At 36.3% G+C, this 13,012-nt stretch overlaps 1 protein-coding gene across 6 annotated transcripts in view; it reads right to left on the bottom strand.

Moving 5' to 3' along the window:
- Positions 1-13,012, bottom strand: part of CDC42BPA (CDC42 binding protein kinase alpha) — a 188,623-nt gene that overhangs the window by 29,569 nt on the left and 146,042 nt on the right. For 5 of the 6 annotated variants that reach the window (XM_086745439.1, XM_086745440.1, XM_086745441.1 and 2 more), the window contains 5 exons: positions 5,189-5,308; positions 4,407-4,487; positions 2,181-2,286; positions 1,282-1,418; positions 507-646 (listed from right to left, as the gene is read on the bottom strand). In XM_086745439.1, the coding sequence (XP_086601565.1) occupies positions 507-646; positions 1,282-1,418; positions 2,181-2,286; positions 4,407-4,487; positions 5,189-5,308 (584 nt within the window). Of the gene's footprint in view, positions 1-506; positions 647-1,281; positions 1,419-2,180; positions 2,287-4,406; positions 4,488-5,188; positions 5,309-8,425; positions 8,465-12,391; positions 12,440-13,012 lie in introns of all 6 variants that reach the window. The other variant, XM_086745443.1, reaches the window with a different exon arrangement.

Here is a 13,012-nt window from a genome sequence, read left to right as displayed (position 1 = left end):
TTTCAGACTTCCTGGATAAACTAACCTAGTTCAGAGATGAGCTTTATGTGGTTGATATGTTAACTGTCCTCAATCTTCAGTGAAGTTGGTAGTATTTCAGTAATACTAAAGAAAGTAGGAACAAACTATTTAGCCCTTCTGAATCACAAGTTGTGTTAATTTTATCCTATAAAAAAGTTTTATCTGTCTTTCAAAACTCTGTTCAACCCCAAAAGAATGTATTTTTCTTCTTCATTCACCTGAGATCTTCTACATAGCTGAATGGATGCATTTTGGCACATGCAGTAGTAATGGAAGTTTAAATTACGACATATGAACACAGAAGTGGAGGTCAGGCTAACTGCAAATACTGCTTTTTTCTTCTGGAAAATTAGAGGCTCTCAACACGGATTATAGTGTTTCATAAAAACTCTGGAGCTTGCTTACTGATTTTACAAAAAGGCAAAGCAGAAAAAAAAACCTCCCGGTACCTCTGAAAAGCTCCCACTTAGCACCAAACAGCTTACCTCATGTCTATGACCTGACTCACTATCACACTGGGCTGGGATGCTTTTCCTTCTGCTACGTCATAGAGGAAGAGTTTAAAATCACAGATCACTGCCAGCGCTCTCTGCCAACCTTTCTTTACTCCAGCTGGTTTTGGTACCTTTAGCAAAATAAATTCTGATCAACTCTCTGTAAGTCTGCATGCAATCAAAAATCAATTCTCTCATCTAGGCTGACAAACTTTTATTCAGTGATAATGTTAAGTAACATAAGCAATAGCACAGGTGCAGTAAAAGCATCAAACATGGCCATACAGACACCCCAAAATATTATTTTAAAAATGCATAGCACCACAAATTATTTCTTCTTATTTCACAAGCTCAAAGCTATATTGACAAATATAGAGAAAGAAACACATCTCTAGTTGGTCAACAGGAATATGGCCAAAACTACATCAAGTCATTTTTTTAGTATTTATGTACAAGCATCCACACCAATGACCATAGACAGTACGAGCATCAAGAGAAAGTCTCAAAAACTCATGGGCCCTGGAAGATGATCTGATCTCTAGAGATGGACTACTCAAGAACAACTCAAAGTACAATGTCCAACAGAGATGAAGAGAGAATTACCATTGAAAATGCTAAGAGTTGCTTTGTGAAAATTTAGGTCTTAGTTTCCAAACTGTTACTTTAAGGTATAATTGAATCCATCCCCCCAATCAGAGTTTAATTCCAGCTCTGGAAAACAACAAATTTAATATAAGTGCCCCAAATGCGGCTACCTGATACTTACTCGGACATGTCCTTCATAAGCTGTTCCTATGCCTTTCTGTGGATCTATTCCCAAAGGTCCCTTAGTCTGTTCGGGAGGGATTGGACATACTGCAGGAGCCTTGTCTGCACAGGTCACATGGCAAGAGAATCCACATACTTGTGAGGAGGAAAAGCAGCAAAAATATTTTATGGTTATTTCTTGTGCAATGCAAAAGTTATGATAATGATGACGACATTCATAAAGGAATCCTCTCTTTTTTTGACCAACAACTCAATAGTTTCACTGAACTTCGCTACTCTAAGACAGAAATTTAAGTCTGTGCACAGCAGCAGTTCACACTTTTATCTGCTCCAAATTCTGATTTTATTATTTTCAGAGGTGTATGGATACACAGTCTGGTTTCATTCAGGTGAGAAAGAGCCTAATGAGAAGCTCATACTGAAATAATCTCTATGATTTCCTCTAGGCCCAACTCTACTAGTAAACAAAAAGCTGGAAGCTCCTCTAAATGATGAGTGTCATTCTATGTACATACAAACCTAGAATAAACTGGTCCTGGAAAGAAGCAAAACTGGTACTGAATGGCAAAGCTGTTTTACATTTTGCCTGAGTCAGAAAGCAAAGCTGCTGTCAGCACACTTGACCACTGACTGCGGGCACTTATTGCTATTGTAAGTAAACGGAAGTAAGCTCTTCTACCACCAACTGGAATAAGTACGTCCCCAGATAATGAGGTAAATCTGTTACATAAGATCTTCAAAGTGCCTGGCTTCCACTGTTAAAAGAACGAAGCATGAGAATATATTCTGTTATTCAAAATATAAACAGAAGACTCCTTCATTATCACACCACAGCATTTACTGTGCAATTTGCATCTGTAAGAACTTCAGTTCACATCTGCTTTCACAAGTGCTTACCTTCACAAGTACAGCCCTGTCGTATTAAACCGACCATCAGAGATGTGCATTGATTGCATTTTGTTGGTGTATTAAATGATTTCACTACAAACTGGTGGGCTTTAGGCTGTGAAACAAGCAGACAAGGATGTTAATACCTGTAACACTTCTGAAGCACAGTTATTTTTTTTCACAGACATAAGAGTGCATAGGTGCATTACAAAAGGTAGCTTGCTTGTGTTTGCTGAAATGGGATCTGAGCTCCTAACACATGGGCTGAAAAAAATTCCTTATCAGTGCTCGTTATTGATAATTTAAACCATCCTCTGTAAACAAAACCATGGAAACTGGACCTTGTCTTAGAACAGGAGTTTGTTTCCATTGCAGATAGGAAAGTTGCCAAAATTATTCAATTACACTCCAGCAGTTGAACTGTGTGTCTATGTATGTGCTTGGTGGGCACCTGGCAGCCAGACAGGGTCGACCCACCACAGTGTTTCCTAAGCTACAAATTCAATGCTCCCCTGTAAGAAGTGTTGCCTTAGTTCAAAGAAAAATATCAGACTTTTCCAATTCTGATTGGAATTAGACAGAGTCTAATTTTGTGGTGTCAGGCGCAGGCGATTTCAGAACATCCAATTAAAAAGCAATAGTACAGATGAAGTCGATTTTGAAAGGGCTTCTCTTCTTGGTAGTTCTTGGGAACACAGACTACATGACTAAGTGTTTTAATTCTCCTTCTCCCCTCAAGGATGGCAGTGCTGATGCTATGATTACAAGGCTAAATGACTACATAATGTGGTAGTATGATTAATTAAAGGCCTTATATAAAATCCAGGAAGCTGCTTTGCTTTTCTAAAAACACTCCCAGCAAAGTACCAACTGGTAGATGGAGAAAGGATACAGTATAGAGTGAATGCAAAGGCTGTCCAAACAATTTCGATAATGCATGTGATCTGAATTAGGACAATTTTGCAGACTACTTCAATGAGACTATATATTAAAATTTTATTCACTTTCCTGTTCTTCACAGCATAAGATATCACAGCTAAAGGCTCAAACTTCATCCATATTTAATAACAGTTTTACTGTTACAATGGAAGGTTGTCTACAGATGGATGTCTTGTTTTGAAATTTGCAAGGAAACACCACTTTGCTTTAAAAACTGATACAATCATAAAGCAAAAATCTTCAGGGAACATAAATTAGAAATCCAGTCATTACTCACTGAGCAGAATATCAGCAAAAATGAAATTATGTGCACAGTAAAATCTGTTTGACATGATTCCAAGTGCACTTAACAGTATTTTCAAAATTTATTTACTAGGACATTGCCAACTGAACACTATCCTCTCAAAGACTTTGCTTTTCTGTACACAAATGAAGTCTTTTGCTATTTTGCAATTTATCAAAGCAGAGAAATAGATCTATTACAAAGACTTGCTTACTTCATTGTTTAGTTGCTGAAAAACTGCGAATTTTTAAACATACAGAAGATTCCTAAGCTATCAAGGCTCTTCTGGAACTTTGATGAGAATACTTTTCCTTTAATAGCTTCTATCTTACTCCTTATTTGCTTCAAAATATGCAATTCACTGAGAATTAGCATACACTACTGACTTATCTGCCCAACAGTAAATTAATTTCAACATCTGATGTAAAAATCAGTATTTATGCAAGTAAAAAGCTGTAAGACAGAAAAACTGGAATTCCTTCTCCCAGCCCAGTGCCGCAGTGCTGGCTGTAGAGCTCATTCTACATTGCTTATAAAAAACGCAAAACTACTTTTTAATTTCAGGCTTACTCTTTGCCTTTTCTCAAAAATAAGCATCTAATTAGCACACAGATGTGCTAATCTGACACTTGCCCACAGTGACATCAGTTTTATTATATGCAGATGATAGAGGCAGGTTGGTCAGACACATGCTGGAAAACTCTTTCTAGGAAGTCTCTTCTCCTTTTTTCATGTTCTGATTCATTTATCTCATTCTAATGTCCAAACTACTGCTTTTTTCTACAATCAAACGCCTGTGTACCGCTACAGTGGAATGCCTAGTACAACTTGTCACACCACATAATGTAAGAATGAGGGGTTTTAAATTTTAGACAGCAACCAGCTTGCATATAAACAATCCTTCTAGACAGCTCTTGTAAGATTACTGTGATCAACAGTGCTCCTAAAGTTGTTGCCCAGGAGTGATATTTTTCCCCTTGCTATATAAAAAGTGGGAACAGTTGACTGAATACCTTTGGTGCAGAGAGTCCTGATCCAATATATGCTGACCTCATGGTTGGTGTGTGAATTGAACGGGGAGGATGATCTGTAACCTGAACATAGTCCCCACAGGATCAATAAGACGTCAAATACACACTAACAAAGATAGCTTGTATAAAGCAAAAATACTACAAAGTCCCACCCACCCCATCCCCAAACACACAAGCAATGAAACCAAGCTGATTAATGCAGGAAAGAACTCAGAAAATCAAACCTTACTTCTCAGCAAAATTATCTGCAAGATTCATCTCTCAAATATCAAAAATAACTTTGTGTTATTTTAAACATTTGATTGAATCTTTTCTAATGTAAAACAATCGGAGAGTTTTTTGTGGTGTGTTTTTTTTTAACAAGGAAAGGAGATACATTATTATAGTTGCAGTCTGGCTAATATTTCATATTAACAAGACTTTCAGCAGGACTCTGGAACGTCCTCTTACAAACGACAGTATAACATTAAATTTGTGCCAATATTTCTTAAATATTCATGACTGAGGATATGTTATGAAGAGAGACTGTATCTAATTACTGATTCAGCACAGTCTCTATCCCTAATCAATTAACTGATGTGAAAGGAAATGCAGCATTCCCCAAAAATACAGTTCACCACTAGTACAGAAGGATAGTACAAGGTCCTAAACAGTCTCTGTAGAGGAGTGAGCTTAATTCTAAACAAAAGGATTTGCAGTAGTAATTTTTTTGAGTGGAACTGTTACTGCTATAAAAAGACAAAACTTTGTCAACACTGAAGTACCTCGATTGGTTCAATCTCACTAGCTGTAGAAGGAGACCTTGATCTTGAATGGAGGTGAGACTTGCTATCTTCATCCCGCGATGGAGTATTAGACAATGTAAAATTCTCAACTGAATCAATCTAGGAGAACAATTCAAGAGAAAAAAAAAAAAAAAAACAACCGAAAAAATAAATCAAAGACATCATTAAAAAGGAATTCTTGACTCTTACCAAAATAAGATATGGGAGCAGCAGAATTCCTAAGAGAGAACTGAGTGGATAAAAATTCAGTTTTAAGCAACTTCCTAATTAAATTACAAAAATGCAACAAAAATCATAGAATATGAACACGCCAAGGCTTCTGCTGAGAGGTGAGCACATGCATAAGAGCTGCTAGTTCAGGGGCCAGATAAAACACTTGAAGAGACTTGTAATTCAGCATTTTTAAAGGGTGAATATTTTCTAAACACTACTGGGTTTTGTCCACTGGTAGTAGAGATTTGTTACCTTTTTGTTATCACTTTGTTAAGTGAATTCCCATATAGCCCATGTAAATCACTGCAAACATAGTTAGGAGAAAACAAGGAGAAAAGGCAGAGCAAACAATGTATTTCCTTAGGTTAGTTATATTCACAAAGAATCGAGGGTGTTTTTGTACCCCATTTGAACTACAAAAACATCCTTACTAGGCACACAGTTTCTCCAGGAGACTATTTTCCTAGTCCTTGATATACAACGAAACTAAACCCAACACAGAACTATACTGAACAAGGCCTGTAGGTATCTTGGATAACAAGTCATGTTTTGTCAGCACAACTGAAACGCAGGATTCTTCCTTGAAAACAAGACATCTCCACATCAAAGTTCTCTACATATTTTTTTTTCCCTTTTTAAATTAAAGCAAGATGAGGATGCTTTTTTTCCACTAATAATAAAACTAAAAGCTGGAGGCCTACAGAAGCTTCATTGCATGCCTGGCTTTTCTGGAGTAATGCTATCATCAGCTCCCATCACCAGCGATTTCGCTAGCTTGCACACAAACTAAAATATGCAGCAACATTTACAGAAAGCATTTGAACATTCCGGTGTTCTTCATCTCATTTGTCAATGACATTATACTAAGAATTCCACAAACTTTACTGCCTTTATGGAATAAAATACGTTGCCAAGCCAACCTTATACATGCATATACAGTCCTGTTCTCCAGAAACTCAGTCATGGTAGCGAACAGGTGCAGTTGCAGTTTTTCCTTTTTAATTTTTCTCTTTTTCTTTTTTTTTTTTTTCCTTTTTTAAACAGTAATGAGTTAAGTTAAATGGCTTCTAGTTTTATCACAGCCTTAAAAAAAATTATCCGGTGGAGAACACTCACCAGTTAAATCAACGTAGGCATATTAAAATGCCTGCAAGTACTTCTGTAACGAAAACATTCTCACACTGGGATACACCTGTTTTCTACACATAGATCATGTGTTTCAAGCATTGAGGCAAAAATTAGCAGTAAAGCAAATATTTTTGTGCTCAGATTTATCAGAAGCAAGTAGTAATTGGAAGCTTTATCCAATATTAGAAATATTGATGCTTTAAAGTAGTAAATCCCAGACCCATAATATTGTTTGAATTATTGTAACTTTTTTTTTTTAATCAACTCTAAACATGTGATAATTTGGAGTCTACTCAAAGACTGTTTAACCTGGAAAAATTCTACTTTCTTCTTAAAAGTGTTATTAAAATATAATCCAAATGAGTGACTACAGGCAATTTTTTCATAGCAAGAAACAGATATTCCTTTTCTTCCGCAAGTTAAACTCAAAGATCTAATCTATCATTTCATAAATGTTTCCAGATACTCCAAAGGCTTCCCTTTCAAAGCAGCATCTGCATACCAAGGAATTGTCACGATGTCTCTTAAAAAAATTTAGTACAAGCATAATATAAATGATGGAACTTTTCTGGAATGTGCCTCAAAGTCTTTGTGGCTGAAACAGTAACAAACGTAGTTTTACTTTACTTCTGAACATAAAAAACCTGCAAACACACAGAATCCAATCTGCCATTACATAATTTGAAGTGAATTTAACCACCACACTTTTACTGCAGAAACAGTCTTAAGCTGTATTACTGCAGTAACCTCCAGGTTCCTTGCTTTAATGAGAAGAACTAAGTATAAAAGCAACCTGACTCAACTATGGCCAAAACCTTACATGGACCATAAAAACATCATTAAAATCAGTTTTAAACTAATCACTGGATTATCATAAGAACATTTTAGTATTTCCTATCAAATTGTAACAGCCTTGTCATCTTCTCCGAGACTGTGCTTAGTTGTCTACATGCTGTCACCTGTATAGGTCTGAGTCAAAGCTGGTCAGCGTATAAGCACACTGTGAGGAGAGATGAACTTCTGAACTGGAGCCACAGCCAACAAAACCAAGCAGTTACTGTAAGCTTGCTCAAGACACTCAGTGGAGTGCTTTCAACTGCACAGGTAAGGTTACTATTAAAGCTGTTGAGCATTATTGCTCATTTATCGAATATCTAATACAAATGCTTTGTATGCTTTCCTATTCCTATCATCATATGTATAAAAGAAACAAAAGTGGTAGTATGAGCTTAAAATGGACATAACATACTTGGTACAAATACAGTCTGACAAAGCTTTGATAACATCATGTTTAAAAATCCACCTTCATTTTTGAAACACCATTGAGCTTTCCAGCTTCACAGACTACAACATACCCAACTGTTTTCCTCGTACACATTTTCCCAGTCCTCCTTGATGGCCCAATTTATTCAATCCCCCACTTCCCATTTATTCATCTCCGTACTGTGATATTTTGATGTGCCACCCAAATGCCATACTACTACTTTCTGTAGGCAATTCCCATAATTCAACACATGCCCTCTGCTAAGGGCAAGGAAACAAACAGGCCCTCATTTGATATTTGCTCATCTTCCCAATCCGCATCTACCTGACGAGATTTCACAAAGAAAACTCTTATAAAAAATGAGAAAGTACCCAAAGCATCTTCTCCAGTTACAGTGATATTCTGCTCATAGGAATACCAAACAAAATATTCCAAAAGCTTTTAGCCCACAGCTGTAAAACAACAAAAAGCACAGCAGCAGCAGCAGCAGCAAACGGGAGCAGCAGCACAAGACATGCAGTGAGGTAAATACACAATCCATACATTAAACAAAGGCATGTACAAAACAGGCAAAAAATAAAGGGCCACATAGAGTAAGACCAGCCTCTTACACGTCTGCCTTTGTTAGCTGGAATACAGGAAGGAGAGCGCTTTAACAAAGAAAGGAGGAGAATATGTTACAAAACCGAACAGCGACACATACATCAGCTCCGAATTCGTTGCTCTGTGTCTCCAGAGGCAGTGTTTAGACACACACATGAACAAACATGTTCATTTTTTACGGGTATTCTGAAAGCAAGATATTCTGGGGCAACAAGAGGGAAGAAAAATTCAAAAAAAGGAACAGGTATTTTAAAGTCTGGAGTTTTACACTGGACAACAGCAGTGAAACCACAGACTACATTACACTGATAATTTGCAGTTAGCGTCTCTATACTTTGAACAAGATGAGTAAAGCAATCTCTGTGACACGCAATATGCCCAATTTAAAGTATCACTAAGAACCAGAATTATTCTAAACTTAATTATGAATGTGCAGGTAGAGTCAGGGCTCTCACCACAAAGGACTATGTCTTATTCTGTTTAATAACCAGAACTCAGAACATGACTGATTCCGTGCTTATTCACAAAGTTCAGATTTGTTTAGTCTAACCAAAGCCCATGGGGACTGCACGTGAGGACAGACTGCAGGAGGATTTAAGAAATCTATTTTTAATTTGTAATGTGTTGATAACAGGGGAAAACCAGTATTTTCTAGCATGTGGGGAAAACAATTTTATCAAGGGAAAATGGGATTCCATTTTATTGTTATTAAATAATCACAAATTCATCTTTAAATAAAAGAAGTTGATTGCTTCTAATAGCTAGTGAGATACAAAAAGATCAACCCGGCAAAAAACCAAAACCCAACACTTGCATAGTCAGACACTTCTAGTGAACACAGGAGACTTAACACCTAGACAACATTGCTGAGAGACAGCCTGTAGCACACAGGAGAAACAGCAGAAAAGTTTTAGAGAGATTAGTCACTGGAGTGACTTCCCTCCCCATCAAAATCAGGAACAAGGGACAGCAAAACCCATTCCTACTCCTCTTTGCACCCTCCCATGTGTACAGGAGATACAAGTATTGTTTCCAAAAGCATGGGCTGTCACAGTTACAAGCATTTAGGCACCAGTTTTGCCAACCTGACCAAGTATCTTTCTGTGGATTTGAGGCAGGAGAGCTGGAACCAACAGTGATTGCTACTCCTCTGAGTAGTGAGCTACTACTTTTCTTCCTCAGCATCCACAGGCTACAGAGGCAGCAGGACCTCTATTTTTACTTATCTCCAGAAGAAATTGCAAAGCTACTGTTTTCCTCATTGAAACGATCAGAATTAACTTCAGTCATTCACAGAGAACTATAACCAATTACGTTACCTTGATGGCAGACATACAAGTTGTACCCACCCTAGTAAACTCCAAATGTAATCAATCAGCAGGGCAAACTCAGCACTGCTCACACACCTATATGTTACACAGACTTCAGAGATCTCGCAAAGAGTGCTATCTAACTGCAACTGGGTATTAGTTTACACTCTCTGTGTCATTCCATATTGAAGCACAGATGCTGGAGAAACAACACGGGCCATTAGTAATATTTACTTTGGGTTCTTGATTACAGGAGAGACTTTCTTGAAACCCTTGCAATACTGCAGCACTGCATGAGTCTGACCTGAGCACTTCTATTTTTTTCGTGGTCTTAATATAAAGAACCCACACACTTCTCACGTTTGAGCACAGAGTAAGTCTTCTTGAAATGCTGCAAGAAACACTGCCCTTCAAGGTAACTGCTCTCAAAAAGAGACATTGAAAAGAGAATGGAGGTCACGTCCAGCGGGGAGGGTTTTTTTAACACCCTCATTTTAATTTAAGTCTCCCTAATAAATTGATATCGAACCAACTCAATGAGCTAAAACATAAATCACCATTTTGATAATTTAGAATTATAAATCTTGCTATGAATGAATCCATAAATAATTATGAATCTTCCTATGAATGAATCCAGTAATTGTCCAATAAATAAAAGATGCAGAACTGACTTTAAGGGCAACTTAATTATACCATCTTTCACCTACTAAAGCAGACATAAGCCTTACTTCTGTTTCCAATAAAGTCAGGTAACTCAACAAGTCTTGTATTTGTCTGCAACTCTCTTCTTTTGCAGATGAGAAAGAAATCTGCCCCAGTGTTAGAGACATTAGCCTCTGGCCAGTCCTGCCCAGAAGTGTACTCCTGTCAAACGCAACTGAGAAAAAAATGCTCCTGTCGGACTCAGACTGAAGACGTAACAGGGAAAGATTGATTCTGCATGTAGTAAGCCATCCACATGCAACAATGTACATATTAATACCTGGAGGTTTACCAAAGACTAAAAGGTGGCTATCTGAAAAGATTTGATCTGGGCAGACCAATCAAAAAGAAAATCTTGAAGGATGTAAGCCAATAGTTAAAAATTACTCACTTGCGTAGATTTAAAAAAAAAAAAAAAAAAAAAAAAAAAAAAATTAAAAAACAAATTTTGCCAAAATGCTTGTAAAAAAAAAAATATGCTGCCTTCTCGGGGGAAAAAAGAAACAAACAAAAAAAAGAAACAAAAAACCAAAACAATCAGTACAGAATTAAGTACTGATATCCTTTAAAATTAACTAGATAGCAACTAGGAAAACATTCTTGACTTAAGTTTCCCCTTGCAAAATAGAACATTATCAGCTACTCTGTCACATATGTACTTTATTTCTCTTTTAACAGGTTTTAGGAAAGAGTATTAGGTATTTTTAAAGGTGACTTTCTATGAAAGAACCTGCTGACACAAATTAAGTGTTCCTAATACTCAGGCAACATAGAGAACACTTCTTTAATCCAGATAAAGGATATAAATACTATTAATTTATTGTAGATTCAATATGACGGGAAATCATACTCTAATTTTTTTGTGCAAGAAAACTCCAATAATATCAGCAAGACAAGGTTTTCTATATGCTATACAACAGTGCAGACAAATACCTTCTACTATGGTACCACAAATGTACCTTCACATTTTGTCTAAAGTATATACCTGATTTACAGAAAAAAAAAGCATCTAGAAGAAAAGCATCCTTTAAGAGTTTGTGAAAGGAAATGCAATCAGTAGAACAGGCCCATGTACTATACCCTCTTTGTTACACTCTTCATGGCAGACATTTCTAGAACAAAATTAATTATATCACATTATAATGCAAACTGGATCATACTATTTTAAATACATACGTATAAATATGTGTGTATGTGTATACAGATACATACAAGCACACACAGACGTACACACACAACGTATCTACAGAGTTGTAATGGATGGTTCCCTACCACGGATGCACATTTTGATTTTAAGAAGCTTATTATTATTTACTTCCATGTGCCTACTACCTCAGTCCGGAAAAAATGTAATGCAGTCAATTTTCAGCTTTTAACTCAGTTCCCTTAGTATGCAATTAACTAAGGTAAATATTTAAACACTGTTCTGACAGAAAACTAGCATCTCAAATGGCAATAAAAACTTGTAAGTTCACTTCAGTTATAACGAAAATTAGTTCTTACAATATAGGCTAAAAAAGAGACAATACTCTATTTGAGCAAACAGAAATTAACTCTATGCAAGGAGAACATTTTAAATGAAGCGACTGGAAAACTTTTGGAAACAACTGATGACGAAATAACAATACGAAGCAACAGAACTAAATTAAATAAACGTGCCAGTGATTTTGGAACCATTTTCCACAGGCCATATCAGTAGATAAGTCCTCAAAGCAGTTTTTCCTCATTAGAGAAACTGTTTGCAATTAAGAATTCTTCACCCGCACCTAGAGAAAAACATTTACTTTAAAACTGAGCATCTATCTATATAAATAGGTGTAAGTATGCTAGTATAGAAATATTCTGTCCTCCACTGCACTTGCAGATTTTTTTAAGTTGACTGCATTAATGTTTGAATATTTCAAATCGATCAACTGATCTCTGTTATTGAGGGATTTACTGGTTTGAAAGTCAAAGACTTACGTCATCCATAAAATCAATCAATGAGGATGAAGAGGAGGAAAAGGAATCCTATTTTAATGAAAACAGCAGTAAAAAAAGAGAGAGAGAGAGAAAGAGATGGATGAAGAAAACTGTTCAGTATAAATAAAAGTGCAAAAGTAAAGAACTGTAAATAATTAGTGCCAGTAACAGTTATCTCAGTAAGTTTTCATTAATTGCCTTTCATAGACAATTAATCAACAAACTATCTGTATAAAACTCAATGTTTTTCCACCATTCACTCAATAAAATAATATTCCTACACTCCAACAGGATTTTTATATTGAAAGTAACTTATAACATAAATAATTAAAAAGTAAATTAAAAATGGTATTAATTGTGAGGACTTCAAGAGAGAACAAGAACTAATGAATACACAATGAAAGTAAATTTTGGAACATCAATAACATCAGGGATCATGATCTTTCATAGCTAAACGTGATGACGTTGTACAGCTATCAGGAAAAAAACAGGGGCACATTTTAGACCAATGTAGAACTGTAAGGTGGTGCCTTGTCTCCTCCGAATTCAGTGTGAGCAATATTTAACCCCAGCTGTTCTTTTAAAAGAAAAACAGTGCATTGCTTACTGTTGATTAAAAAA

This window comes from Chlamydotis macqueenii, chromosome 3 (assembly GCF_036417535.1).
Source record: "Chlamydotis macqueenii isolate bChlMac1 chromosome 3, bChlMac1.mat, whole genome shotgun sequence".
In the NCBI taxonomy this organism is placed as follows: domain Eukaryota; kingdom Metazoa; phylum Chordata; class Aves; order Otidiformes; family Otididae; genus Chlamydotis; species Chlamydotis macqueenii.
The sequence above is the reverse complement of the archived record's forward strand: the minus strand, read 5'-3'. Positions and strand labels throughout refer to the sequence as shown.